At 38.9% G+C, this 27063-nt stretch overlaps 1 protein-coding gene across 2 annotated transcripts in view; it reads right to left on the bottom strand.

The window, feature by feature from the left end:
- Window positions 1-1185: 1185 nt before the first annotated feature.
- The window catches only part of mybbp1a (MYB binding protein (P160) 1a), a 29044-nt gene continuing 3166 nt past the window's right edge, over window positions 1186-27063 (bottom strand). Inside the window, exons 3-27 of one of the 2 annotated variants that reach the window (XM_041801556.1) lie at window positions 25216-25299; window positions 25044-25118; window positions 24707-24814; window positions 24365-24555; window positions 23976-24143; window positions 21803-21920; window positions 21013-21302; window positions 20777-20887; window positions 20572-20697; window positions 20173-20379; window positions 18279-18387; window positions 17960-18053; window positions 17431-17597; window positions 16705-16812; window positions 16342-16536; window positions 16005-16178; window positions 15723-15880; window positions 14421-14555; window positions 13767-13845; window positions 11118-11249; window positions 10966-11034; window positions 9252-9365; window positions 8056-8157; window positions 7828-7952; window positions 1186-1817 (exon numbers count right to left, since the gene is read on the bottom strand). In XM_041801556.1, coding sequence (XP_041657490.1) covers window positions 1460-1817; window positions 7828-7952; window positions 8056-8157; window positions 9252-9365; window positions 10966-11034; window positions 11118-11249; window positions 13767-13845; window positions 14421-14555; window positions 15723-15880; window positions 16005-16178; window positions 16342-16536; window positions 16705-16812; window positions 17431-17597; window positions 17960-18053; window positions 18279-18387; window positions 20173-20379; window positions 20572-20697; window positions 20777-20887; window positions 21013-21302; window positions 21803-21920; window positions 23976-24143; window positions 24365-24555; window positions 24707-24814; window positions 25044-25118; window positions 25216-25299 — 3597 coding nt within the window. In that variant the 3' untranslated portion in view covers window positions 1186-1459. The remainder of the gene's footprint in view (window positions 1818-7827; window positions 7953-8055; window positions 8158-9251; window positions 9366-10965; window positions 11035-11117; window positions 11250-13766; window positions 13846-14420; window positions 14556-15722; window positions 15881-16004; window positions 16179-16341; window positions 16537-16704; window positions 16813-17430; window positions 17598-17959; window positions 18054-18278; window positions 18388-20172; window positions 20380-20571; window positions 20698-20776; window positions 20888-21012; window positions 21303-21802; window positions 21921-23975; window positions 24144-24364; window positions 24556-24706; window positions 24815-25043; window positions 25119-25215; window positions 25300-27063) is intronic. The other variant, XM_041801557.1, reaches the window with a different exon arrangement.

The following is a 27063-nucleotide window of genomic DNA, read 5'->3' as shown; positions in this document are numbered from 1 at the left end:
ATGCACAGCTTGTGCAACCAATAGAGCATGTGGCTCCGCTCTGTAATAAGAGCTGCTCTTTTAGCTCCAAACAGCTCTTCATTTGGACCAGTTTGGCTTTTTAAATGTGTACTAGATAACAAAAATGGAAGAAAGGAAATGGGGTCTCAGACAGCGGTTCACATAAAAAGAGCCATTTCACAGAACATAACCCAGAAGGTTTATTTGCTTAATAGTATAATCAGTAAAAGCAAATTTATGGCAAAGATAAAGAGAAAAGCTGTTAAAGAGGCACAGCTGGCCTCTTAGCTCAGAACAAGACTCGTCAAAACTCTTTCATCTGGTTAGACCTACAGGAGTTCTGCAGGGCTGAGTCATTTGTGAAATCAATCGCCTCCAGACAAAGGGGTTAACTATGTAAAGTGAGGGGATCAAACTGAATGCATGTAGAAATTTTCTGATAGCTGCAGCATGCAGGTCCATATAGAGCTTTAAAAAAAAAAAAAAACTTTTCTCCATTCCCAGTGATTTCTAACCAATGTCCTTCATCCCCTGCCCCTGACTTTCAGGGTTCATCATAATCATGTGATTGCAAACAACCTATTTTTATCATTAAATGTCAGAAAACAGAAACCACCATAGAGGAGGCTCTTATCTACCCATCAGAAACCCACCTCATCCTTATTCAATCTTCATCACTGTATGATTTTTGGTTTTTATTTGTCACTGGTACCTCAAACACTAGGACCAAACAGGTCGTGCTTGTGGACGCCCCCTCTGAGGGCTTTGAGATGAGATAATTGATGGATGAGGCTGCAGCTTGCCTGGCGCTCCTTTAGATTTATAACACCACAGCTACATGTCCTGTACAGTAATCCATTTGTGAAACACTGCATCATTTCGCTGACACATGAATTAAGCTTCTGTGTGATTGCTCACCTTCGTTTACAGCATGAAGGCCTGATGCCAGTGATATATTTTCTATAAGACTGTTACGTAATCAGGTGTCATTACCGCAAGACCATACATGGGACGCAGGAAAAGGAAATCTAGAGGTTCCCTTTGAACTGTAAAAAGCTTGGACAGCCTACAAATACAATGATTGCCAGTTGTTTTTTGGGTTTCTAATTAACAAAAGCAATCTCATCTCTGCTTCAATTTTCCATTGACGCTAAATGCTCAATGAAAACGCTAGTAAAGCTGTTCTGAATTTACAGCTCTGGAAAGAGAAATGGATTTATTGTTGCAGTTCATTTTCTCAGATCAATAGCAGCCTATTAGAAAAATATTCATCTCCATTCACCTCCCACGCGTCTACAGTTGGAGTAAATATTAAACTCATATTGAAACAAACAAGCATACTGTCCGGACTGAACTTGCAGCCAAGAAATCTGCAAGAAGTAATAAAAAAAAAAAAAAGAAATTACAGACAAAAAAACCTCTTTAAAAGGAAATTAACATTTAAATAGCAGTGTCCGCTCTACATGCTCCCTCCTCCCTCCTTCTTCTGTTTGTTTTTCTTCTTCTTCTTCTTGGCTGGCGCGCTCTCGGACTGCGCCTTGCTCTTCTTGGCTGGGTTTGGCTGAGAAGCCGTCACTCCATCTGCCGGTCGTTTCTGTTTAGTTTTCTTGTCATGTTTCTTTTTGGCTTGTCCTTTGTCTGCTCCTTTTTTGTCTGTGGAGGTCAAGTTGTCGGCGGCTGCTGCAGCGGCTGGCTCTAAAACAGGCTTGTTGCGCTTTTTACGCTTTTTAGTTTCAGGCAGGAAGCCTTTCTTCTTCTTGGGAAGTTGCTGCTGGTCGGCCTCTTTGTCAGCCTTTGTCTTTTCAACTTTTGGTTTCCTGTGAAGGTAAAGAGAATGAGGTCAACATTTGGCCTTTAGATCCTGTAAAAAAACATTTCACCATATATGAGCCCTGTTGGACAGTAACTCTGGCCTAAGATCATGTTTATAAGTAGATACTTTCATACTTTTTCAATAGCACTTGCTTTAAACCAGTGGTCCCCAACCTTTTTTTTCACTGAGGCCCCCCTTCACATATCTAAGAGGAGCTGTGGCCCCTCATTATTGCTGTCAAAATACACATCAATTTGAATACTTTTCATTATCTAAAGCCAAACAAAATAGCCAAAAACACAAGTATTACTTCCAAAAGACTTTTGTATGAACCATTCATGTATTTTATCACGATTTTAGAGTTTGAATGACCCTAATACTAACAATCTCAGAGCAGACAGACCCTTGCACCCCTCCTGAAATGGGGAGGGTCCCCTCCATGGATGCCGCCATCTTGAATTTTTGCATTTTGCATGTTTCTATGGCGCCACAGAAGCGCCAGGAGCTTTTTTTTTTTAACTCCACTGGTTGCCACAGTTTTCACCAGAGAAACATGCAAAATGCAAAAAATTCAAGATGGCGGCGCCCGTGGAGGGGACCCTTCCCATGTATGAGTAGATTGCTTATTCTGAGTTAATATAAAAATAAAACACATTTTTTCAGGTGGATAAACACTAATTAGGATAGACCTACCTATAGACATCACGTTTCATTTAACCAAGTTTGTTTGTTTTACTAAATGCTACAAGGCTAAATATTACACACTGCACCTTTAAATAATTTCATCAAGAATAACTCATACATTGTGCTAAAAAGTAGCAAATGTCTTGTTGCAAAAACATCTTAAATATATAAATTTTTTTTAAAGGTTTATTTTTGGCATTTTTGTGCCTTTACTTGATAGAGGACAGTGGATAGAGTTGGAAACAGGGACGAGCATGGGGGAGAGACATGTGGTAAAGGGCCTCAGGCTGGATTTGAACATGGGCCGTCCGCGTACATGGGGCGCGCCTTAGCCACTCGGCCACCTCTGCCCCATCTTAAATATATTTTTTTCCTCAGTGAAACTAAGACTAGGGACACTTTCCATGCTCTGAGGCAGGGTAGTCCAAACTTCTGTCAATGAGGGTTACGCAGAAAAACAATAGGACAAAGCCACTTTGATAAACCTCACCTCTAATGAATTAAAGCTGGTAAAACCAATCCAATTTAGGTTCTGATATGCTTCATTGAATATGCCTTTAAAACCGCAGACATCCCAGCTTTCTAGGCAAATAGCCAGTCATTGTTAAGAAAGCAAACACAGAGTCTTCAATCAGACTGACAGGAGCCACTGTTAGAGTAGAGGTGGCTGTGAGATTCTCCTTAGATGTTCCAGCTTTGGGCCAAATGTTGTATCATTCAAAGGGAGCACGCTGTGGAGCACTTTACCACTCTGTTAGGGAATATTTCAGTTTTGCAAGTTTCAAAGGTCATCTGAAAATGTGGCTCATGACAAAACAGAGACTTGTGACAATGCTTATACATTTTATTATATCTGAGCGATGTATGCATCTATTGTCCAATATAACATTCATAGATAAACCTATGCATGCTGCCCCTGTGCAATAATGCATGCATACACATGTCTGTTTATGGGTCAGTGATGTGATGTGCATATTTGTGTGTTCAAATCTGTTATTTCCCTTGAAAAAACAAATCAGTTCATGTCATAATTTATTTATTTATTATATTTTTTCTACAAACCCTACTTTGTCTGAATACATTTTCAGAACATTTGAATAATGTAATCAAATTAATATTTTCTATGTAGCAGAGAGAGAAGGCGCTGATGACTCATCTCTACATTCATACAGCACAAACTGCACAAAGCAGCCAATCTTCATAAGATTACTGGTGCAATCATTGAGACTTTGCATACAGGGAACCAAATGTCAATGTATGCTGTTATTTGCTGCTGTAATCTTTGGCTTTATTTATCAGGGAATTATGAACAAACATATTGTAATCATTTTTGGGAGTCAGTACATGTACCATTTACTTTGTCACCTACATTTAGCCTCAACAGTGACAGGTCAATGAATTCTTCCTGTCAAAATGTTTGTTTATAGAGTTAACACCAACTAGTTTTAAAGACAAGTAGTACGACACAGTCAAGCACAAGCATTATGCTCTCATACAAGGGTTATCACATTTTATTTCTGGGGGTTTGAAAGGGCCAATAAATAACGAACCACAGTTGGCCCCTGGGCCATGGTTTGAACACCCTTGTTCTAAGACCTTCTACTATATTCTTTCATACAGTTATGTTTATTTGATAGCTGTAGTGTTATTTCTACATGTGCATACTGAATACTGATTCACAAAATCGATCAACAAATTAAATACTTAAACTGAAATTATTTAAATTTATTAATGCTTGCTTCTTCAGATGCAGCGTCTTGTTTTGATGAGAGTAAATATCTGTCAGGCTAACAACCCTGAGCTTGAAATTTTATTGTTTAAGATTTAAAAAGGTTTTATTTAACCTGGAAAACCTTGGAGGGTTTATTTATTTCTTTTTTAAGAGTGTCCTGGCCAGAGGCAATTTAAGGATCAGGTTTTTATGGGAGCTCAGCTCCACCAAATGTGGCATGTAGGAGAGTTTCTTCACTGTGTGAGGTTCATCCTGCTAAACCTTTCAGATAATTCATAAATGAGCTTCTTATAAACAAATCAGATTTTTATTAACAACACTAGTATGTAGCTACATCAGTTTTATATCACAAAATATTTAGTTTTGTAAAAGTACCCATTTCCTTCAAGTGTTAAGGATACTGAATTATTATGTGTATTAAAAAATACCGTATTATGTAGTAGAAGAGTACAGACCTCCACTAAGGTAACTAAGTCTTAAATGATAAACAAATCTGGAAAGACTACCACTATTTTTCCAAACTGGTATAAATATGTACTGTTTTTGGCTGTGAGTTCTGTGGAAGTTTAATGGGCTCTCTCTCTGCCCATTCTACTCCTTTCCTCCAAGTTTCATGAAAAGTTGAGCCAGTTATCTTGCTGACAACCAGCACTGAAAATAAAACCTCCTCGGCACGGCAGAAGTAATGAGAACACATAACAAAGGATTTTGGTGAGCAGTTTGACAAGGCCAAATAGAAAAAGCTTCTTCATTCTGTAGGACTGAGATTTCCAAAATTAAAAACATAAGCGCTAAACATTAACCGACCCATACAATAAGAGATGATTTCTTGCTTTTTGTACTGTTAATGTTGTAATCCATCATCAACATTGAAAAAAGAACATTAAATAGATATTAGCTAATGAAACAAACTTTAACCCAAACTTAGGAGGTACAAGCTCCCCTAAATTTCATCCAAGCACCCCTGAAATTATAGAAAGATGGGAAATTCAACAAGAAGTTTGAAGGTATCTAAATTCTTAGATTGAAGCAAATATGTGAATCATATGTGGTGTTAATCAGTAATGTTTTAAGCCAAATGTATTCCTGTACTAAGGCCATATGGGATATTATAATGTAAAAGACATCCGTCTTACTGCAGTTAGACCATTTATCCATTTTCTACACTCCTTATCCCTATCAGAGGCTGGAGCCTGCCCCAAGAGGCTGGACTGGTCACCAGTCAATTACAGAGCATCACACCAGTAAGTACACAGATACAGATATAGGAAAAAAAAAACAATTTTCTTTGAAACATACGTCCCTACCCCCTATACAGCAGCCAGGCATAACGGGGCGATTGAGATATTTTAGCTACATATTCCTGGGTCTGCTGTGTTATCCATCACTGGGTTTGATGAGAATATGCCACATCCTGATTTGTGAAAAGCACATGCAGGAAACAGGTTGTTTGCTTTGATTTTCTGGCAGGAAAAAATACACTCTCAAAGCTCCTGAATTGGTAAGATGACACAGAAAACGACAGCTTCAATCAAGAATGGACCCATAAGTATGTGCTTTTCATGCTTCTTATTTGCTTATGACGGCTGACTAGTGGATTTCTGTCAAACAAATCAAACATGAAGCCAACCGGATAAAACTGTTTAATCTCCAGTATTTACAGGGTTGCTTTAACACCAGTACAGATAAAACAACCAAGGAGAAGATCCCTTAATTACAAAAACATTTTTTTCCTCTGCACATTTTTTAGAATTTAAAAAACTTAAAAGACTTTAAAACAAGTCCTCTGGGGGCCAGACATTGCAGTAGGTGCTAATATAAAATACTGCAGGTTAAACATACTGAAGAAAGAGCAACGATAGTGGCCAGCATTAATTTAGATGGTTTAGTGGTCCAGCTCAGTAGCTAACTTTAGTCATGTCTTATTATAACAAGTGTAATGAGTGAGAGAACTGACAGCTTGAACGGGTTCTGGCTGCAGACCGTGGCTCTCAAACGCCCCATCTGTCAGAACAGTAATACACGCTAGACTTTCAAAATAAAATCAGATAAAACCTTTGGTTAGAGTAAGGGTAACTGTTAAGGTAGGCGTTAGGATATTAAAAGTCAAAAGTTAAAAACCTAAGCTGTAAAACCTGATGACAAAACCTTTAATAAAGGCCAAGAAAACAGTCTGCTTACAAGGAAAAAAAATGTTACAACATGAAAACACTCCAAAGTTTCATACACAGCTCTGTTAGCTGTATAAGCTAATGGAGCTACATAGCTGATGGAGCTAAGGCTCATGAAATTCATGGATATCTATACTAACAGAGCTAAAGTTAGCTGCGTAAGCTATGTAGCCATGTTATTTACATAGCTATGTGAGCTACATTATCTACATCGCTACGTTATTCATGCAGCTACATTATTTCTATGTAAGCTACGTATTTACATTATTTAGGTATCTATGTAAATACTGTAGCTAACATGACAATTCAGGTAACTTAGCTAAGTTGTTAATGTAGCTATGTTATTAATGTTACTCAAGTTATTTATTTAACTACACAGTTACATTATTTATGTAGCCATGTCATTAACATAGCAAAGTTTTAAGGTTATATATGTTTTTAAATAATTTCAGTAGCTATGTAAATTATAAATACGTTAGCTACATCATTTATGTATTTACTTTATTTACATTATCAATGTTATTTACATAACTACGTAGCTATGTAAGCTATGTTATTTTCATAGCTTTTATTCATAAAGCTGGTATTTACCTAGCTACATTTTTACATTATTTATGCTTTTCTGTTATTTATGTGGCTATGTTAGCTACATTATTTATGCAGCTAAGCACAAAACTTAGCTTATGTATTAACATTTACGTAGCTTTGTAAATAGGTAAGCTACATCATATATGTATTTACGTTATTTATTTGTTATCAACAGCTATGTAGCTATGTAAGCTGCGTTATTTTTTCTAGATGTTATTTACGTAGCTACGTTTTTACATTATGTTATGTAGCTATGTTAGCTTACATCATTTGTGGAGTCATGCAAATAACTTAAATACATAAGTTATGTAGTGGTTACATAGTTACGTTAGCTTTAGCTACATTTGCTAAAGCTGATATTGCAAAAGCTAACTTATCTACCTTTGCTTACAAAGGTCTTTTAACTATGTAGCTAGTGTAGTTACGATTGTTTTAGCTTAAGCTAAAGTAGCTACAGTGAGCCTCCGTCCATGTATCTACTTCTCTGTGAAATCACAGTCAGTCATTACAATAATACCTGTTCCTCACCTATAACCCCAACACACAGATCTCCACCCCACAGCTGAACTCTAGCTGGCACACCTCCCAGAAGAGGGGGGCGGGACGAGGAGCTCATATGCATTTAAAGAGATGCACACCAAAACCCAAGCATTCTCAGAAAGGATAATGCTGGTTCAAACAGAGTCAAACACCTCCTCTGGTGTTTGATCCATGTTATATTCTGTCCAAAGCACAACACAGATGTTTATTAATAACCCTGGGAACTGTTTTCAAAGGTGGACAAACTTGTTTGATATGTCACCCTCAATGATTCAGAAGTAGACACCAGAACAACTCACATGACTCCAAAGTGTTTCATCACGGCCCAGTACGTGTCCTCCAGCTTTCCCGTCTTCTTAAAAGTGATGCTATCAGTTAAAGACTGAAGAACCTTCTGAAGAGGCTCCAGATCCACAGACATCTTCTACACAGAGCAGGAGGCAGAGACAGAGACCTGAGTCAGGACTGAAACTACATCAGCAGCTTCCCATTCACGTTTCCATCCTCACATCTGACGGTCCACCTACCTGCTGATGAACGTGTTTGACCAGGAACTGACAGAGCTCCAGAGTTTTCACCACCTTCTCCTTCACCACTTTACTCTCCGTCTCTCCGACCTGCTGGAGACTCTGAGGGAAGATCATGCGGTTTAGTCTGATATTCAGGTTGGCTGATTCTTCAGCTCATCATCGGGTCTCCGGGACATTTCATTAACTCTGAAGGGTTTTAATGATCATTGGACCAACATGTGCTCATGTGGCGACAGAGTCAGAAAACACTCCTGTTCTCCAGTCCATAAACTGACTTATTACAGCTTATTATTAAATTAGTAAATTATTAGAAATTATGATGAAATTATGAAATTATTAGACATTTTCACAGCTAGTCACACTACTCTTAATTTTTCTTGTTAGCATTAATAAGCAGCACAGAAACACTCATGGGTAATGTTTTTTCAAGCAGCTATGAAGACACATTTCAGTGTTAATTTATGTTGTTATATTTTTCATTATTTCCACCATCTGTTTCTACCAGAGCCTCCACTTAAGTGTGATTAAATCCACATACAAGGCATATTTATTTATAGAGCACCATTCATACACAGACTTAAAGTGCTTTACACAGTTAAAAACAGAGTACCAGGAAGAAGATTAAGCAACAAGAAGACATTAACACCGATAATATATTTGACTGTAAGCCTAACAATCATTGATTTTTATGCATTTTTAAAAACACGCCTTCTTAAACCAGATGGCCCGCTCTGACTGGGTGAGTAAAAGCTATGTCAAGGTTTGATTTTTATTTTGGTTTGCATGTTAACAAGAAGAGATGCACTCACAGATCCAATAACTGGACATTTCAGGTTGTGTTTTGCTTCTTGGCAATAAAACGTTACAATGTTACAATGTCATTTAGCAGATGCTTTTCTCCAAAGCGACGTACATTTGAGAGCAAGAACAACACAAGCAACGATCTAGACAAGAAGAAACAACATCAGTAAGTGCCATCAAGTGCTTCAGGTCCAATTGGACGTAAGTGCTGCCATGTAGAGATTAAGGCAGAGCACCTAAAATATACGTTGTTGTTTTTGTGGGGTTCATTGGAATCACTTCAATCAATCTGTGGAGTTTCTTTATTATTTCTGGGGAAAAACTGTCGTGACTTCCTGAGCTCAGATGCAGCTCAGTGTTGTGAACCGTGATGTAAAACTGAGCTGACCTACCACTGCTAGCTGACCTGCGACCTTAGCGCACAGCTCTGTCCATGGTTCCCCGCTCAGCAGCTGCTGAGCCTCCCTGCTCTGCATCGCCCGCAGCACCAGCACACACGCTTGTCCCTGAAAACAAACACAAGTAACTAACATGACCAACAAGACATCTTAAAACAAATGAAGCAACAGAGAGAGTGAGTTAAAAAATATTACTGTCTTTTTATCAGTGCTTACTTTTAGGATCCCTCTAATAGACATGGAGATAATCTGAGCCTTTCTTCCTGGTTATTTTCCGTCCTTCGCTCCTAAGCTTTGGTATTCATACTGAATCTGTAATCAAATATTTAATTTCTCCATCTTTTTTTCTTGCCTCTCTTTCAAGTCAGGATTTCTGCTACTTGTTCCTGAAATATACACTCAGTAACAACTTTATTAGGAACACCTATTCATGAAAAACAAATAATTAGCCTGTCGCACAGCTATGGAAGCCCAAAGCTTCCACACTGATAATTATGACATTTTATCTCATTATCATGACTTTTTATGTCATAATTATAACATAATCTCAGAAATTCAACTTTGTCTCATAATTTAGATTTTGTCTCATGATTTTTCATATTTGTCATGATTTTGACTTTTTATTCCATAATCTAAACATTTCATCCCATTATTATGACTTCATCATCTCATAAATTCAACATGATCTCATAATAAAGACTTTTTTATCACATAATTTCAATATTTACCTCGTAATCATGACTTCATTTAATAATTTTGACTTTTAATCTCATAAATTGGACTTTCTCATAATTTTGACTTTTTTCTCATAGTTTATCTCAATATTATGACATAACCCATATTTTTGACGTTTAAGATAATTATTTTTACCTTATATCTCATAATTTTGATATCTTTAATGATTTTGACGGTTTTTCCCCCATTATTTCAACTTTGCATCCCACAATTATGACTTCATTATTCTCATAAATTCAACTTTATTTCATAATTCAGACTTTTTTATCACACTTCCTTTTTTACCTCATAATTGTGACTTTATCTCATAATTTTCAGTTATCTCAATTTCAAGTTTTTCTTATAATTTCAACTTTTACCTCATAATTTTGACATTTTAACTCAGAATTTTTACTTTTTTTTATTTAATAATTTTGACTTACATAACTTTTGATTTTTTTTATCATAATATTAACTTTCATCTCATAATTGTAATTATTTTATCATAATTATGACTTTTTATCTCCTGATTTTGACTTATCTCATAATTTTGATTTTATCTCATAATTTTGACTTTTATCTTATAATTTTGACTTTTTAGCTTATAATTTTGACTTTTAAGCTCATAATTATGACTTTTTAGCTCATAATTTTGATTTTATCTTATAATTTTGACTTTTTAGCTCATAATTATGAATTTTCATCTTGAACTTTGGCTTTTTAGCTCATAATTTTGACTCTATCTCATTGTTTTCACTTTTGTTTTTCACAATTTCTACTTTTTATCCCATAATTTCAACTATTTAGACCATAATTTTGACTTAGGGTTTTTTTTTTCAAGAATTTCCAAATTTCCACATTTTTTCTTTTATAAATGGCGGCAATGGGCTTCCTTACATAGCTGCAACACATGCATTCAGGTATATATCATCTGAAATTCGAGCCGGGCATTAGAATGAAGAAGAACGGTGATTTATGTGTCACAGATCTTTACCTGCTGGTGCACTCTGACTCCAGATGTGATGTGCTGCACAGCTGCATCCAACAGGTTCACACACAGAACCTGAAAACAACACGGTCTGCTTTAAATAGCCAGCAGAGATGTTTTCCTTCTGTGATCTGAATAAATCATGTGTCTTTACTCACAGGAAACCTGCTGAACAAGTCTGTGAACATCTGAGAAGTCAGAGGACTTTTCCTCCTGCTCATGAAGGAGCTCAAAGCGTCTCTGAAGACCGCAGAGACTCGATCCAGGTCCATGTTACCCACGAACCTCAGCTGCACACACACCATGAAAAATCAGACAAAGGAAAATCAGGATTATTAAAAAGCTCAGGTATAAATAATGAAATAAAAAGACGTCTACAATCCAATTAGCTGCTTTTGTTTCAGGGTCCTGGTGTTATTCACGCTGCTTCACTGTCACAATCTGTCAAGTCTCGCTGGGATACAGCCATTATCAAGGCTTTCTGTGGCAGCTGTACGTTTCCTCATGGACAACTAAAACGGTCTGAATAAATACCGTGTAACAACATGACACTGCAGCATTTTTGAAATGTGATTTTTTGTGTGTTTTCAGGGAGAGGTAGAAATCTCAGACAGATATCTCAAAAGCTGCAGCAGCTTATTGGTTAGCTGTCAGCTATTTCAATAAAATACAACCATTTCAATAAGTGAATAATAACACTGAATATTTTTAAGATGGACTTTTGGTCCTTTTAAGCTTTCACTGCAGAGACAGAACAGTGAAGAGAGTCAGAAACCAGGCAGAGAGACGGAGTTGTGGATGACGTGTGGGGAAGGAGCTGCATGTCAGATTTGAACCTAGGTCGCTCACTTTGAGAACAACAGCCTGTACACACGAGGCATGCAAACCATCCACCAGGCCATGGGAACACTGAGAGTACATTTATAACTATAAACTCAAAATTCTGTTGTTCAGGCAAGGCGCGGCATCAGGATTATAATTCTGACTGGGCCTGCTAATATTAAAGGTGTTTCCTTTTTTATGGACCATGTTCTATGAATAAAATACAGGCGAGAGAAAAGGATGCAGGATATTATCGGCACAATATCAGTGTATAAGTAGTAACAGATATGGAAATTTCTGCTGATATTTTGGCAATAAAATCTGCCTATATCAGCTGTAAAATTGGCCATCTGGATGGTTAAGTTAGTAGAATTTTAGGCTGGACAAACAGACCTCCTCCACTTTAAAGTGTGTTTTAAGGACTGAATTATTTGGTCTGAACTATGTTTAAATATCAGTGTCAATATCAGGATCAGCTAAAATTAATTTGTATTTACTAGCATATTGGATATCGGTAAAAAAAAACATAATCATGCATCCCTAGCTGGAGATGTTATAACAGAGAGATGTTGTTTACATGTGGACTACTCAAGAGTCTTCTCGTTTTATCAACTGATGCATGCTCAGCATGCTCTCATTGCTCAATGCAAAAAACATCAAATCAATCTTCAGAAACCTGTTCTTGAACTCAGTGGTTTTGAAACTTTTTTTGCGCAAGCTGAAACTTTTTAGCTTGTTTTACAAAGTGGAGATTGTGATGCACAGGAGCTAGACTGGTGCTCATGGCTTTAATTCATGATGCCCTAACTGGGATTTGAACCCTTAAAGGGGACATACTATGCAATAATCACTTTTTCTGGCTTTTGTAACAAAAATATGTGCCCCTGGCCTGTCCACAAACCCTCCCATGTACCAGAATCCCCCACCCCCGCTCTCTTTGTACACCTTTCAGAAAATGTGCGCTGAAACAATCCGTTCTCAGATTTTCCCCTCATGATGTCATGTGGGGAGTTAGCACCGCCCCCAGGTTCGGTTGGCCCAGCCCGCTCAGAAGAAAATTCCACCCTCCTCTTCTGATCTTCCTCTTGACAACCGCCTCACATACGAGATAGCTCAGTGGGTTACCCTGCTGACTTTGGTCTGTGAGATTGATGGTTCAAATCCCACTTAGGTCAAGCATCTAAATATTGTGATATCAGGAGTGCCACATCCATTTGCTGAGCAGGATGTGGTCAGGGGTGGAGTCAGAGTCAGTAACATTTAAAGCCACAGACACAGAAACAGCTCGTTCTTAGCAGAATCTTAGCAGAAGCCAATACTGGAGCGTTTGTTTCCACAACAAACTTCACAGGCATGTTTTAGGGACCTCTGAGACCATATAGACTTGTCTTAAAAAGGTACAATATGTCCCCATTATTCTCCTGTACCGCAGTGAGCAATGTAAGCCACTGAGCTATCCAGTTGCTTTATCACTGAAAACACTGCTTACCAATTTCACATTTTTTGAATTTTATAGATCAAATAAACTGATTGAACAAGAAAAAAGGAGGTTGAATAGACACCAACAAAAGCCATCCAAGTCCTTCTTTTTCACCCACCACTGTAGTTTCACTGTCTGGTCATTGTAAACCTAATGAAGGCTTACAAACACCAGGCAGTTGTTCTAGGAATACTTTTTTTGTCACTACTCATAGCAACTTTAATGATGTATAGGTCTGTTTGAACTTTCTCGATATCATTGAGCTGATAAACTAGATATTACATTTTCCCCAGCCTAATATGAATGCATTAAACATCTTAGTCTGCTGTATTAGAATTTCAAAACCTAAACATTTTTATTCAGATTTTACTTCATTGTTGTAATGGCAGGAGGCATTACTCACATTTAGAAACAGAACGACAATAATTTAGTTAAGAAAAACGTTAAATTTGAGTTTCCTGAGATCGCTGAGGATGACTACAGAGGTGAAAATGTGTGAACGTACATCAGCTGGCGCAGCCTTGTCATCTTTGGTCTCAGCAGCAGGAGCTCCTCGCAGCACTTTAACCACGTACAGAGACGCACTGCAAAGATGATTCAATATCATAAATAAATACACACATCAGGGGCAGAAAAGATCAACCGCACAGCCTCAGATATTACATGCAGAGCACTGACATTACATCTTTTATCTTAGGAGCCGACTGATTCAGATAGGATGTTTGAAAATCACACAAGGTTACAACATCAACACGTCTATGCTGAATAATTACACTGAGAGTGCTTCAGAAGACTGGATGATACAAGTAAAAGCTCAGGCAGTTATTGAGATGTGACTGTTTTGTTCACTGTGCATACAAGGTGAATACTAAAACAAGGGGAACAGGCACTCCAAGCATGAAGGAATAAAAACAAGAAAGGAAATACTTAAAAAGCCGTATAAAGATGGCCAAATTGTTAACATGTTTTCAACCATGTCGGTCTTCATTATGGCTTACAGACTGTTTGTACTAGATTTTATACAACTAGTGCATCAAAATTCAAAGTTCTGGTATCCATCCACCCCCTCATTAGACAGGATCCATAAACTCTCATGTAAACAGACATTCTCTGGTATTTTAGTGTGTTCTCTATAATGTTTCTGTTCAGTGAGCTGTACCTGAAGTAGTAAAGGCAGACTGAGGAGTCGGACAGTTTCTGGGCTTTTGTCATCAGTTTATCCAGCAGGTCATGGAGCTCCCCCTGTCTGTCACCAACAGTCCTGCAGTAAACCTTCGACCTGCACAGCTGGTTCCTGAAAACAAACAAAAATCACATCAAAACAAACAAACAAACAGACTCACTCAGAGAGAGGAGCCGTAAATATGTGTAACGAGGCAGAGCCTGAGGAAAACAGACTCTGTTTAATGTGCAGTGGCAGGCACAACCCCATTTATTGGAATAAATATTCTGTAAATAAATTTAAATAGTGTTTCATCTTAGAGAATGGATATATGTAGGTCTGAGTTTATTTTAGGTAAATACTGAGCCCTATAAACAGCTATGCCAACATTCAGCCAACACCTTTGAGAGATGGAGATGTGGACGCAACACAAGTGGATGTTGTGCTTTAAAAAGCAAAAGAAATAATGGTGAGCAAATATATGTGAGTGGTCCACATCAGGAGAGACCCCGTGTTACCTAGTGGTGTAGGTATGGAAAATGTGAACCCATGCTCGGGATCTCTCCTGCTCAAAACTTTCAAATGAAGTTTCTCTGCTCTCTCTTTCAACTCGCTGACTCTCCATCTGTAGATGTTCTTCTTTGGTGAACTACAACTCATACAAATACGCTTTCGTATCCACAGTAAACGGCACATCATCATCACTCGAGTCGAAATCGCCAATATTATCTTTGTTCTAGCTTGGTGTGGTGTTATTATCTCTGTAGAAGCCTGCAGACCCACACAGCTGATCAGAGGAGATCAGTGCGCAGAGGCAGAAGGAGACAAAATGCCAAAAGCTGCATCGTAAATGAGTGTCAGACACAGAGGTGTTTTTTTGGGAGAAATGAAGTGCTTTGTATATTTTCAACACAACGTACAGGCGAGTCAACATATTTTCTTGGCCCATGTGAATGTAAAACTCGTTAAACTTCGTGGATAAAACATTCTCATCTCAATCATTGGAGGCTAACGCCACTACTATAGCCAAGTATCTCATACCACCAAACTTCACCCAACTGCAGACCTGACCTCCAGATTAAAAAAGGAAAGCGTAAATTAAAACTTAACTTAAATATAAAAAGAAGACTGCAAACAAAGGTTATGTCTGCATAAAAAAGGAGAAATGTCTTCAAACCAAAAACTATACTTGACACTCCACAAATATCACAGGATAACAAATATGAATTAAATAGAATGGAAGAGTAAACATCAAACCAGAGATTGACAGACGCTTCACCTACAGCTGATGTTTGTTACCTGAAGATGTCTGCAGCTCTGCGGAGGAAGTCCTGCTCCTGCTGGTCGCTGTCGGAGCTCATCCCTCTGTCGATGATGGCGAGAAGTGGCTCGACCAAACCGAGCACGAGAGGACTGCCAGCCTGCCGGGCCACGAACACCTCAACCAGGTCCAACACCTGTGACACACGGAGGGGGACAGCTTTAGGGTGTGAGGAAGGATTCTTTTATAATAAAACTAGGACAGAAGCATCATCCTTCCTTACTCTTCCTGCATGCAGTTAACATTTTCTTATGTTTTACCTTGATCTTAAAATCTCGGACCAGCATCTTCTCCTTCTGTAGTTTTGCCTTCTCATCCTTCTTGGCTTGGTTCTTCTTCTTCTGCTCTGAAAACAGCGCAGCCAGACCCTTATCCAGCTCCATCATGGCTTCATCATCCAGGTCTTCATCACTGCTGCCATCCTCCTCTGTGGCCTGAGTACACAGCACAGCAGAGCACACACATTTTAAATTGAATTTCAGCTGTGCAGTGATAAAACTAAAAAGCTAATGGTCCAGGCATAATTTAACCATGTTAAAGCACTAACTCTGCAGATAAGCAATAAAACAGCAGGGTGTTACAAAGGCTGAAACCCACCAGAGCGTTCTGCTGCTGCAGGACCTTCATCAGCTCCAAACGGAAATTTTGGTCCACCTCTCCCTCATCTTCAGCCTCCATTAAGTCATCTTCATCATCATCATCATCATCCTCCTCCTCCTCCTCATCCTCATCATTGTCGTCATCTTTCTCATCCCCTTCCAAGTCGTCATCTGATGCATCAGACTCATCCTGCTGGTGAATCACAAATTTCAGGATTTTAAGGATCAGATGATTGAAATGTTTTAAGAGATTTGCTGACCCCTCAAATCCCCTCAACTTTTATAAAAAAAAAACAGTCTTTAGTTGGTCCTTTTTATTAGATGGCATCAGTGTTAGTATTAAAGACTGGGCAGAACTGACCTCCATGTCTTCATCTTCATCCTCGTCTGTTTTCTTCTTCTGGGTTTTGTCGTCATCAGTGATGACCACAGCGCCGTCCTCTTCATTATCCTTGTCTGGGTCCAGCACCTACACAGAGATCAGTCTAATTAAAACCACTTTACAAAGCTTTTACTACAGAGCTGATTAGCTGAATGACCGAATAATATTACAGTCTCTTATTTACTACAGATGGCAGAGCAGTAATGAAGCATTTAGCAAAAATGATGGGTTTCCTGTTGATCATCTTAACCAGGTATTGATGACAGCACAATGACTGATTTGTTATTGTCGTACAAGAGTGTGACGCACTAAAATCTTAACAAACACCAATAAATGCACAACTGAGCCCTCTAAATCTGCTGCTGAAGCTCCAAGATTTAGCTGAGCCCCAAGTATGAGATGGGAAATCTTCAGCTAAAAAATGATTGAAAATAAATACACAAAACACTACTTCATGTTTTTATCTGCAGAAGTCATGTTTTAACTGGGTACACTGATGGTTAAATCTGAGAGTTTTAGAGAGGAATTTAAGACCAGTGCCATGAATCACAGTACACAATGTACCAGACATCCTTTAAGCCCATGTGTCACAGGACCAAACTCTTCCAAAAACATGCTCCGCCATGAACCGTAACGACAGAACAATCATGATCAAGTTGACTTTTTCTGCTTTTGACAGGGCACAACTTCATCTGCGATACTTACATCCAAGATGGCGGTGAGGGCTGCAGCAGTAACGTGGGGGCAGATGGAGGAGAAGACCGTTTTGCAGACCTGTCTGATGTGTCGGCTCTGCTGGGACAGCAGGGACAACAAGATGTCCACCATCACCTCCACCCACTCCGGCTCCTCCTCCTCCGTCTGCTCTGAGGCTGCGCCAAAGGAAAATAAAAGTCACAAACTTTAAGGATGAATTTGTTTACTTTTGTGCTGTTTATATCTTTGCACAAATAAGGCTGTAAGTACTCAGCCTTAATTGTGCAAAGCTTCAATTCACGCAGTCTTCACAGAAAAAATGGTGTCTGGTCTGGTGAGTCTTGACTTTTGAATGGTAGGGTCAGAATTTGGGAGTCTTCCAGACCACAAACAACTATTGAACATTCAAAGTCACTTTAATCCCCTTTCTTCCCCATTCTGATGCCTAATTTAAACTTCAGCATAGCGGCTTGACCATGTCTGCATGCGAAAATGAATTAATAAAGTGGTCAGTGAGAGTGGACAAAAGAGGGCTCACCCGGTTTCTTCTTCTTCTTTTTGGCCTTCTTCTCCTGAGCTTTGTCCATGCAGCTCTGCAGGTCCTTCATAATGTCCAGGAGCTCATCAGGGGCCTTCAGGGGACAATAAGTTTACTATGTTTACATGATGTTTATTGTTGTAGTTCATCTAAAATCTTTGAGCCAATGTATTTTTCAAAGGGAGCATACTATGGAACAGTTTACCACTCTCAGTCAGGGAACGCTCCAGCTTTGCAACTTTCAAGGGTCAACACAAGTCTGCAAAGATCCCAAAACATCGAGACTTCTTTATATCACATCTCTGGTGGTGTTCTTTACCTTAAACAGGTGCATGCCGACCAATAGGAAGAGCTGCTGGAACGCACCACTCTCAGCACTCTGGCCTTTCTTTGCTCTCTTCTTCAGGGCCGCCACCGACTCTATCATGCTGAAAAAAACACAGAGATGAAGAATCAGCCATCAGACATGTTCACACTTCAGTAGAGCTCATTAGACAGATAGACAGTGTAGCATGAACGTGTGAAAATGCATGAATGTTAACAGCTGTCTTTAACAATGCATCCTACTGTTTCTCTTCTAAGTGAGCATAGCTGCAAAAGACTAATTGATTAAAAATAATAAAGGTAAAATTACACTTTTATGCTGTAAAGTACACTGATGAAAGTTCAGCTCATAGACTGTATAAAAAGATATAAAACCCACCTCCTCCATGTTAACAGATGGTACATGGGACAAACTTTGAAAAGCACGTCAGTTAAATCATTCTTAGATTTTGTTCGTTATAAGAAGTTGCTATCACTGACTGATGCTAATATTTACATTTTTCTGATAATATCACTTTTAATTTGTTATTTGATACAAAAAATAGCCGATGCGACATCATGACTGACAGCTGTGTTGGCAAATTTTTCCCCTGCTGCTTTCTTTGTAACACAGGAGTCATTAGAGACTTTATTTCCTTTAATTGGAATCATTTCTAAATATTTAAGGAAGTGGGAGAGTGCAGAAACAAACAGGATTCAGGACCATGTGAAATATCAAGTGTAAAGAGTTCGAGGCTTACAATATTCTCCTGGGTTTGAAGACCTACACAGACAAACAAGTGTAAGTAATGAGCCGACTTAACATGTGGGACCCTGTCTGCCCTGGAGCTGTCAAAATTACACGTAAATATATATATTTTGAAACCATGATTGGAAACATAAAGCATTAGAGCCAACCTAAAGCTGAAACATGAAGAGAATCTGTTCATTTTTGTGCACACTTTTGGATCAATTAAATGCAAAATTTCAGGGTTAGCAAAGTTGGAAATTTTAAAGAAAAAAAATTGAGATCAAAGTTTAAAAAGGCTTAAATTTTGACACCAAAAACTCTAAAACATCAAGTTTTAAAACCTAAAATTTACAACAGGGTAAAGTGAAAAAAATACAAGAAAGTTGAAAACAGAGGTTGGATTTTTGACTTTACAGTCCCAAAAAATCTATGTTTTGGTTCAAGTACATTTACAGCTTTTGAAGTAAAATAATTCTATTTTTTTCCTTGTAATTAACAACTTTTTAGACTCAAGAATTTTATTTTTTTCTTAAAAATTACCAGATCCTCTTTTATACACCGTAATAATAATGGATAGTTCATACATAGATATTTTGTCCAGAACAAATGTATGTAGGCCCATTATGTTGGGATTTTTTCATGAAAACAATTCAAATTGATGTTTAAATGGGTTCAGGGGTGAGCTTACCTTCTCTTAGATATGAGTGTGTGTGTGTGTGGGGGGGGGCTAAGGAAAAAAGGTTGGGAACCGCTGATCTAAACCAAATTCCAAAAATGTTGAAATTTGCACCATATATGGACTAACTGAACTGAAACTAACTGAAAGAAGAGACAAGACAAATGTGTCATTATAAAAACCCTAAACTGACATTCATGAATACATTGTATTAGATTCCATTTCCAATGGCAAGGTGTAAATTGTGGTTGTTTTCCTGACATATATATGTTAGCTTGTTGTCCATGGATAAGTTAAGATCTTGAGAAAACCTCCAAAATACCCTATTATTTTGGAAAATAGAGTAAAATAAAACTAATCTGTCTGCTTAGACCTTCCATACGTCATTGATTTCATCACCTGGTTTTTCCAGGCATGCCTTTGCGACCCACTAAAAATAGCTTTGTGAGAACCACTGATCTAGACCAGGTTCTGTTATCTTACCTGTCCCAGGCCTGCCTCTGCTCGGCGCTGAAGGGTTTGCAGCTCTGGACATGTTTGGGTTGGTTCAGCAGGACTTGTGCATACTGGACCAGGTGGTAGATCCACATGGTGCCATCTGCTGTCACACCCAGCACCCGTTTCTGGTTCACAGCCGTGCCTTCAGGTGAGTCCTCGTTTAAAGGGAGGTGATGCATGGACAGGAGGAGTCTGGAGGAGGGACAGGCAAAAAAGGCTAGTCTCACTAAAAGAAACCCCGAACAAATTAAGTCTCCATGCTTGCTGCACACTGAAGTTTTTTTTACGTCTAACAACAGAGCAGAGAATTTGGAAAAACCAAGGAACCAAGGAAAACTTTGGTAAATAGAGACAGGTAGAGCTCGAGATGATTTTAACTTGTACCCAAAGAAAGAATTGACGAGCACGGCTCTGGTTTTATCATCCAGGGGAACAGAAAGCTTCCTCTCTGTCTCTGGGATTTCTGCTGAGGCTTTCTTCGCACTGAAGAAAGCGTGGAAAAAGACAAACCTGGAAAAGAAACACCAGGTTAGGACCTTTTTTAATCAAACAGAGAGTCGACACTGCTTAATATCAGTCAGTTTCTCACCGGGCGATGTCCATGATGAGATCCTCCTGCCTCTTCACCTGGTGGTTGTCTATGATTGAGGCGAGCCGAGCGATGATCCACTTCCTCAGGCGGAAAACAGAGCTTTCTTTCCTGAGAAAACAAAATCATTATTTGCATTATTTTATTTTACACTTGCTCATGATTAAGGTAAACAAACAGGAGGATCACAGACGGATAAAAGCCTTGTTAAAAATATAACAGCTGTATTAACTCACTGATCTCCTCCTTCCTTATTGTCCTTCTGCTTGCGGGTGCTGAAGTCCAGCAGTTTGTCCAGCTGAGGTTGGAGGAACATCTTCTTCAGCCAGTCCACATAGTTCTGCAGAGCTGCAGGCTGAAGGTGCTGAACCACCCTCCATACTGACGGCACCACCGGGTAACCCTGGTGGGTTAAGGAGGAGAAGCCGACCATCGCTGCCAGCTGTTTGTCTGAGTCCTGACAGCCCTGCAGGAAGTCTGACACATAGACTTCCATTTCTGGGGCCAGTTTGAAGCGGTCCGGTTTCTGAGAGAGAAAATTAATGGAGAAGATTCAAAGTAGTCAGCCAGTAATGTTTCTGATCAATGATTTCAGAGAAAACAGACAGCGCTGATTTCCTTCTTGAAGTGGAGATGATGAGCCTGATAAACCTCCGGACAGATTGCAAACTTTTAAACATAAATCTGTTTTCGGAAGAAGAAATAAAAGCTTTCATGAAAGCTTAAAGTTTAGCTGAAAACAGATGTAACAGTGTGTTTAATTTATCAGAATACCAGACTAACTCTGAGACAGTAGTGTGTTTACATTCACTGGAGCTCAAATTATGAAATCACTCTTGAATATGATCCAAATGAAAGCAGCGGCCATCTGAACCATTATTTATGGGACTGACAACTCTGCGTTTTTCTTAAAGACAGACTAGCAGTGATGCCATTAAACACTAAAAGCTATTTTTCACAACAACCCCTTCAAAGAACAGAATCAGTGTGGATGGTTGTTTGAAGTTAACAGCTGAGGCCACTCACCTGAGCAGAGACGACGTGTTCCCCGTAGTGCATCATCACTTCTCCAGATAAAACCTCCTTCAGCTGAGCTTCAGAGAGGAGAGGAAGGGCAGCTCCCAGCAGACGGAAGCTCAGGTAACTGGAAACCAAGAGAACGACACCAGGTGAATGTGAAAATAGATATTAAGTAGCCAGAATTAGGGCTGGAAATAGAGAAGCTGTACTCCTCTTATGAATGCCTTTGTATATTTTCCACACTAATATAATAATTAGTAATTGCAATTTAATATAATAGGGTCCCAGTTATGCGATGCAGCCCCCTTTGAGGACTAATTTTAAGAAAAAGTTTTTGAAGAGCAAATTTATCTGATTAGCATAAAATGTTGTACCAATAACCATTATCCTAAAAATAGTATCATAATGGTGAAGAGATTGGGATAAATTCCCTCCTTCAGACCAAGGTCAGCAAGGGCCCAATGACCTGATGTTATAAAAAATTATACTGTCGTTTTGTAGGGGTGTAATTCCCCCGTTTCATAAATATGGGACAGGATGGGATAGGATAGGATAAGATAGGATAGGGTGGTACAGGAAAGTAGGGATGGGATGGGATGGGATGGGATGGGATGGGATGGGATGGGATAGGACAGGTCCAGAGAGGAGAGAGGAGAGGATAGAGGAGAGGAGAGGAGAGGAGAGGAGAGGAGAGGAGAGGATGGATGAAAAGGGACGGGAATGATTGGACAGGATAGGACTTAATTGGGCGGGAGAGGATAGGACAGTATGGATGGGACTGGATGGGATAGGACGGGACAGGACAGGACAGGACAGGACAGAATAGAATAGGACAAGATTGGGTGGAACAGGACAGGATGGAAGGGATAGGAAAGGACTGGATTGGGCAGAGCCGGACAGTATGGATCTGATGGGAAGGTATGGCATTGGACAGGGTGGGATGGGACAGTATAGGATAGAATAGGATAGGATAGGATAGGAGGGGAAGGGACAGGATTGGATAGGGTACAGATTCTTCGTACAATTATACAATATTTTCAATATCACAGTTTTTTCCCATTACATGACTTTGATTTTACTCAGGAGCCTGACATTAATATTACTTGATATCATGTCATGATATCAAATTTAACACGCACTGCTTCAGCCAAGGGTAGATAGAGAGAAAAGATCGATTTCTAACTGTGAATGAACTTAGATGCTGATTGTATATAGACTAAAAATGCAAACATGGTTGGCAAATAAAGGCAGAAGGCCTGCTCTGGTGTAGTTTAAGTCCAAATGATGTCCACAAAGCTGAGGGAAGAGTGTTAAATTTTGAACGTTATGAATACTAATACACTAGCTTTTGAAAGTTAAGGACAACACACAACTGGACAAAAACTGCCGAACAGGCTTATAGGAGGAATTTTAAAATAAAGGTGCAGCGTAAAGATGACAGTGTGAATTGATATTTTGACTTTCTATTGATTTAACTGGATATCATACTGATCTACATCGATGTATAGTAACACACCCATCCTTTGGGGTGTGGTGTGTTAAGAGTGATTTGTCTCTCTCTGATAAGCTGAAAAGGTGATTGGAGTGACTCTGGTTTGAAATCATAAATATAAATATTTCAACATCAGGAGATCTGAAATCCTGTTGCATGAGGGGGAAACCAAGGACTGCTAAGCATGCACTCTTGATGTCACACAGAACCAAACAATGACCAATCAGGGGGCAAGGCGACTGAAGAAGGAAGCACAACAAGCACAGCCACAGCAATGTCGGTGATCAAAAGCACAAAGTTAGATGTATGTCAGAAATAGAGGACCAATTTGTTGATTTGTGGCAACAAAGTAAGTTTTTATACGTGTCCTGTGAAACAATGGTGTTGGACTGAAATAACTGCTACAACAGATGTAGCAGGTAGCTTACAGCTAGCCGATCTGAGCTTGTTTATAGTTGCATTCGATTTTGCAAGAGTTTTGAGAGTGGAGACTGCAGCTGTTGGTGAATAAATCTGTTTGTGTGTGCTATGCTGTGATGGTCATCCTATTAGACACCACACACTATAAAAAAATCTTTTAAATCTGTCAGAATGTGTCATCATGTGTGAGGTCTCACATTTTCAAAACCAGTTAAGCTCTTATAAATCTTTCAGTCCGTGCCAGGCTTTGGCCTGATGTTCACTCACTGAGTCGGCCCTGACTGCTCCTTGAACATGCCGTTGGCGATGGCGTCATTCCAGAAAAGCTGGAAGCTATCTTCCTTCAGCGAGAGTTTCAGGAGGTCCAGGGCCACCGCAGGGAGGACATGCTCCTTCTTCACTGAGTGGGCGGCCATCTTCAACACCTCTGTCAACCTGACACACAGCATCACATCATCACATCCTGCTTTGTTTCACACTGAAGCTGCTAATTAGCAGATTTGGGGCAGAAGAATGGTGCGTGTACTTTTGCATGATTCTAGGACATGTTGACATTTAGACAAACATCAGATATGCACAAAATGGTGAAAAATATGCACAAAAAGATGAAGATCTACAATAAAAATAAAAAATCAGGCTGATCAGAGTGTTCCTACTTTGGGATGTTGTCAGCATTGATGATGGTCGAGGAGCCCAAAAGCTTCTTCAGTTTCTTGGGTTTGAGGGTTTGTGGGAAGCGCTGCAGAGCCACCAGTAGTAACTGGAGCTGCTCTGGAGTCCTGAATGCTGAGGCCAGGTCTGTCTGCAGGGCGCTCAGCAGGACCTCCTCAAAAACCTCCTCTGAGATCTGACAGAAAGAAAACAAACGTTAGATTTAGAAAAGCATGGATGTGCTCTTCATGTGAAAGTTAATACAAGAACTCTGTGTGCATTATTTGTATATATTCTGATTATTAAGCTATGACACTAGAGTATTAGAGGCGTAACTCAGCAGCCACCTCATTGAGGATGTCCATCATGGTTTTGGAGGGCAGATCCTTCACGTGTTGTCTGTGCTGGCTGAGATTCTGGAGGAGCTGAACACACCCCAACACCACCGGTGGCTCCTGTATAAACACAAGCCCCCACAGTGCATGACACCACAGCTTACACTAGTCTCATGCATTAGTATACAGATAATTAACTCTTTTATCTAACATCTACTCATACACATATCACCATGATAAACAAACAACACCATACAGCCTTTCCACACATCCTGTAGACTTCTCCAAAGCTATAAACATGCATAGATTTATGAAACAGTTAGTGCTTAAATGTAGTGGTACTGCTCACTTTAGAGAGGCGGCCAGACTGCTGCAGAGAGAGGACACCAAACATATTCCCAAACAAAGCATTTCTGAGAAGTTTCTGTAAAACAAGAGAGCAGCTTTGAACAGTTAAATCACAGAGATCATGGCGGAAGTCTTTTCTTCTGGAGCTGAGAGAGAAAATACAAAACACAAACCTTTTTCACTGATTGCAGGTTGTGCTTTTCTTTGATTCTGCTGAGTATACTCTGCAGAGAGATGTCTTCAAAGGCACTTAGGACCTGAAAAACAAAATCACCACATCATACTCACACAGACACTGTACAATCATCTAAATACACAACTATACATCTAAATATTACAACTTTTAAGAACTATAATCAAATCACAAAACTATCTTGATTAAGTTTGATAGTGCCTGTGAAAACACCTTCCTTTTCTATTTAGTCAGTTTCCAGCAGACGGATCAATCTGCTAATGAAGCTCTATTAAATTAACATTTGTTGGCAAGTTCGACTACAGCCTGTCATTATTAATGTGGAAAAATCCATCGACATACCCCCCCTAAAGCTCATTAGTTCTTATTTGTTACTTCAAGCTTTCAATACTGAAAAATTTAAATAAACAGTTTATGATTTTACAACACAAGCGGTCATTTTAATACTATTGTGTTGTATAGAAAGTCAGAAAGAATGTGGCAGCTGTGGATCAGTGGTAGACTCAGTCATCTCTTAACTGAAAGGCTAAGGGTTTGAGCCCCAGCTCCTGCAGTCACATGTGGATGTGTCTTTGGGTAAGACACTGAACCCCACTGTTGCGTCAGTGTAGGATGAATTAATACCGATGGACACTTTACATAACAGCCTTCAACATCAATGTGTGAGTGTGGAGTGAATGGGTAAGTGTGACCTGTGGTATAAAATGTGCTTTGAGTATTCAGACGATGAGAAAAGTAAAATACAAGCACAAGTCTATTTACCATTTACCAAGTCAAAGACATTTTACCCTGTAACAAACACTACATTAAAAAAGGCTTTTTTATAGCTTTGTCAAATGAAGAGAGAACGTCATTAGGGGTGTAACGATTCATTGATCTGGATCGATATATCGATTGTTTGAGCAATAATTCAGTCAAATCGATTGAAAGTATAAACATCGATGTCCATCACCATTTTTACCTTATGCTTTAATTTTGAAAGTCACCTTGCACGCTTGGTTATGACAGTTTCTGCCCAGTCACAATGCTGAATAAATATTGTGCATTTAAAACTTAAAACTGCAGCAGTTTAAAGTAAAACACAAGCATTTGTTCACTTTGTTTAAGAATGTTTTCATGTCTTAAACATTTGGCGATAAAATTCTCAAAACTTATCAATATTGTGTTTCCTTTATGTGAAAAGTAAACAGATTATGGTAAATGGGATCACAATATCGCCTGATATCGATCGCAGGCCTCTAAATCGAATTGAATCGAAATCTTATCATGGCAGACTTTGTGATATCGGCAAATATCAAATTGTTGTTCTGAGAATCGAAATCATATCGTATCGTGATGAAACTGGTAATTTACACCCCTAAACGTCATGTCTGTGACAATAATAGTTTGGACACTATGCTCTGCCAGATAAGATCAGCCTTACACCTTTGTGGTACAACCAAACAATGATACAAGGTACAACTTAAGTAGTTTGTGTTGATTTAACAGCTTAACTTAAAACAGAACATACACAGCTGGTGCAACAGGCTGTTATATTGCAATTGCTTATCACACATGAACCAACAAAAAACAATCAAACTCTCACCCTCTGCATAGTGGTAAACTTAGACTGGCTTTGTTGGTCAAACTCCTAATCTCACTAATGGTGAAAATATTTAATTGGCACTCTTATTACTTGTTATTATTCTCATCAATCAGAGAAAGAGTTAGAACTGTTTTCACATACAAGGAATTTGACTGGCCTCAGTACCTCACAATGACAAAGTGAAAACAGAATTTTAGACCTCTTGCAATTCAGACCTTTTGCAAAAAACCTTAAATTTAGCTC

This window comes from Cheilinus undulatus, linkage group 12 (assembly GCF_018320785.1).
Source record: "Cheilinus undulatus linkage group 12, ASM1832078v1, whole genome shotgun sequence".
In the NCBI taxonomy this organism is placed as follows: Eukaryota; Metazoa; Chordata; class Actinopteri; order Labriformes; family Labridae; genus Cheilinus; species Cheilinus undulatus.
The sequence above is the reverse complement of the archived record's forward strand: the minus strand, read 5'-3'. Positions and strand labels throughout refer to the sequence as shown.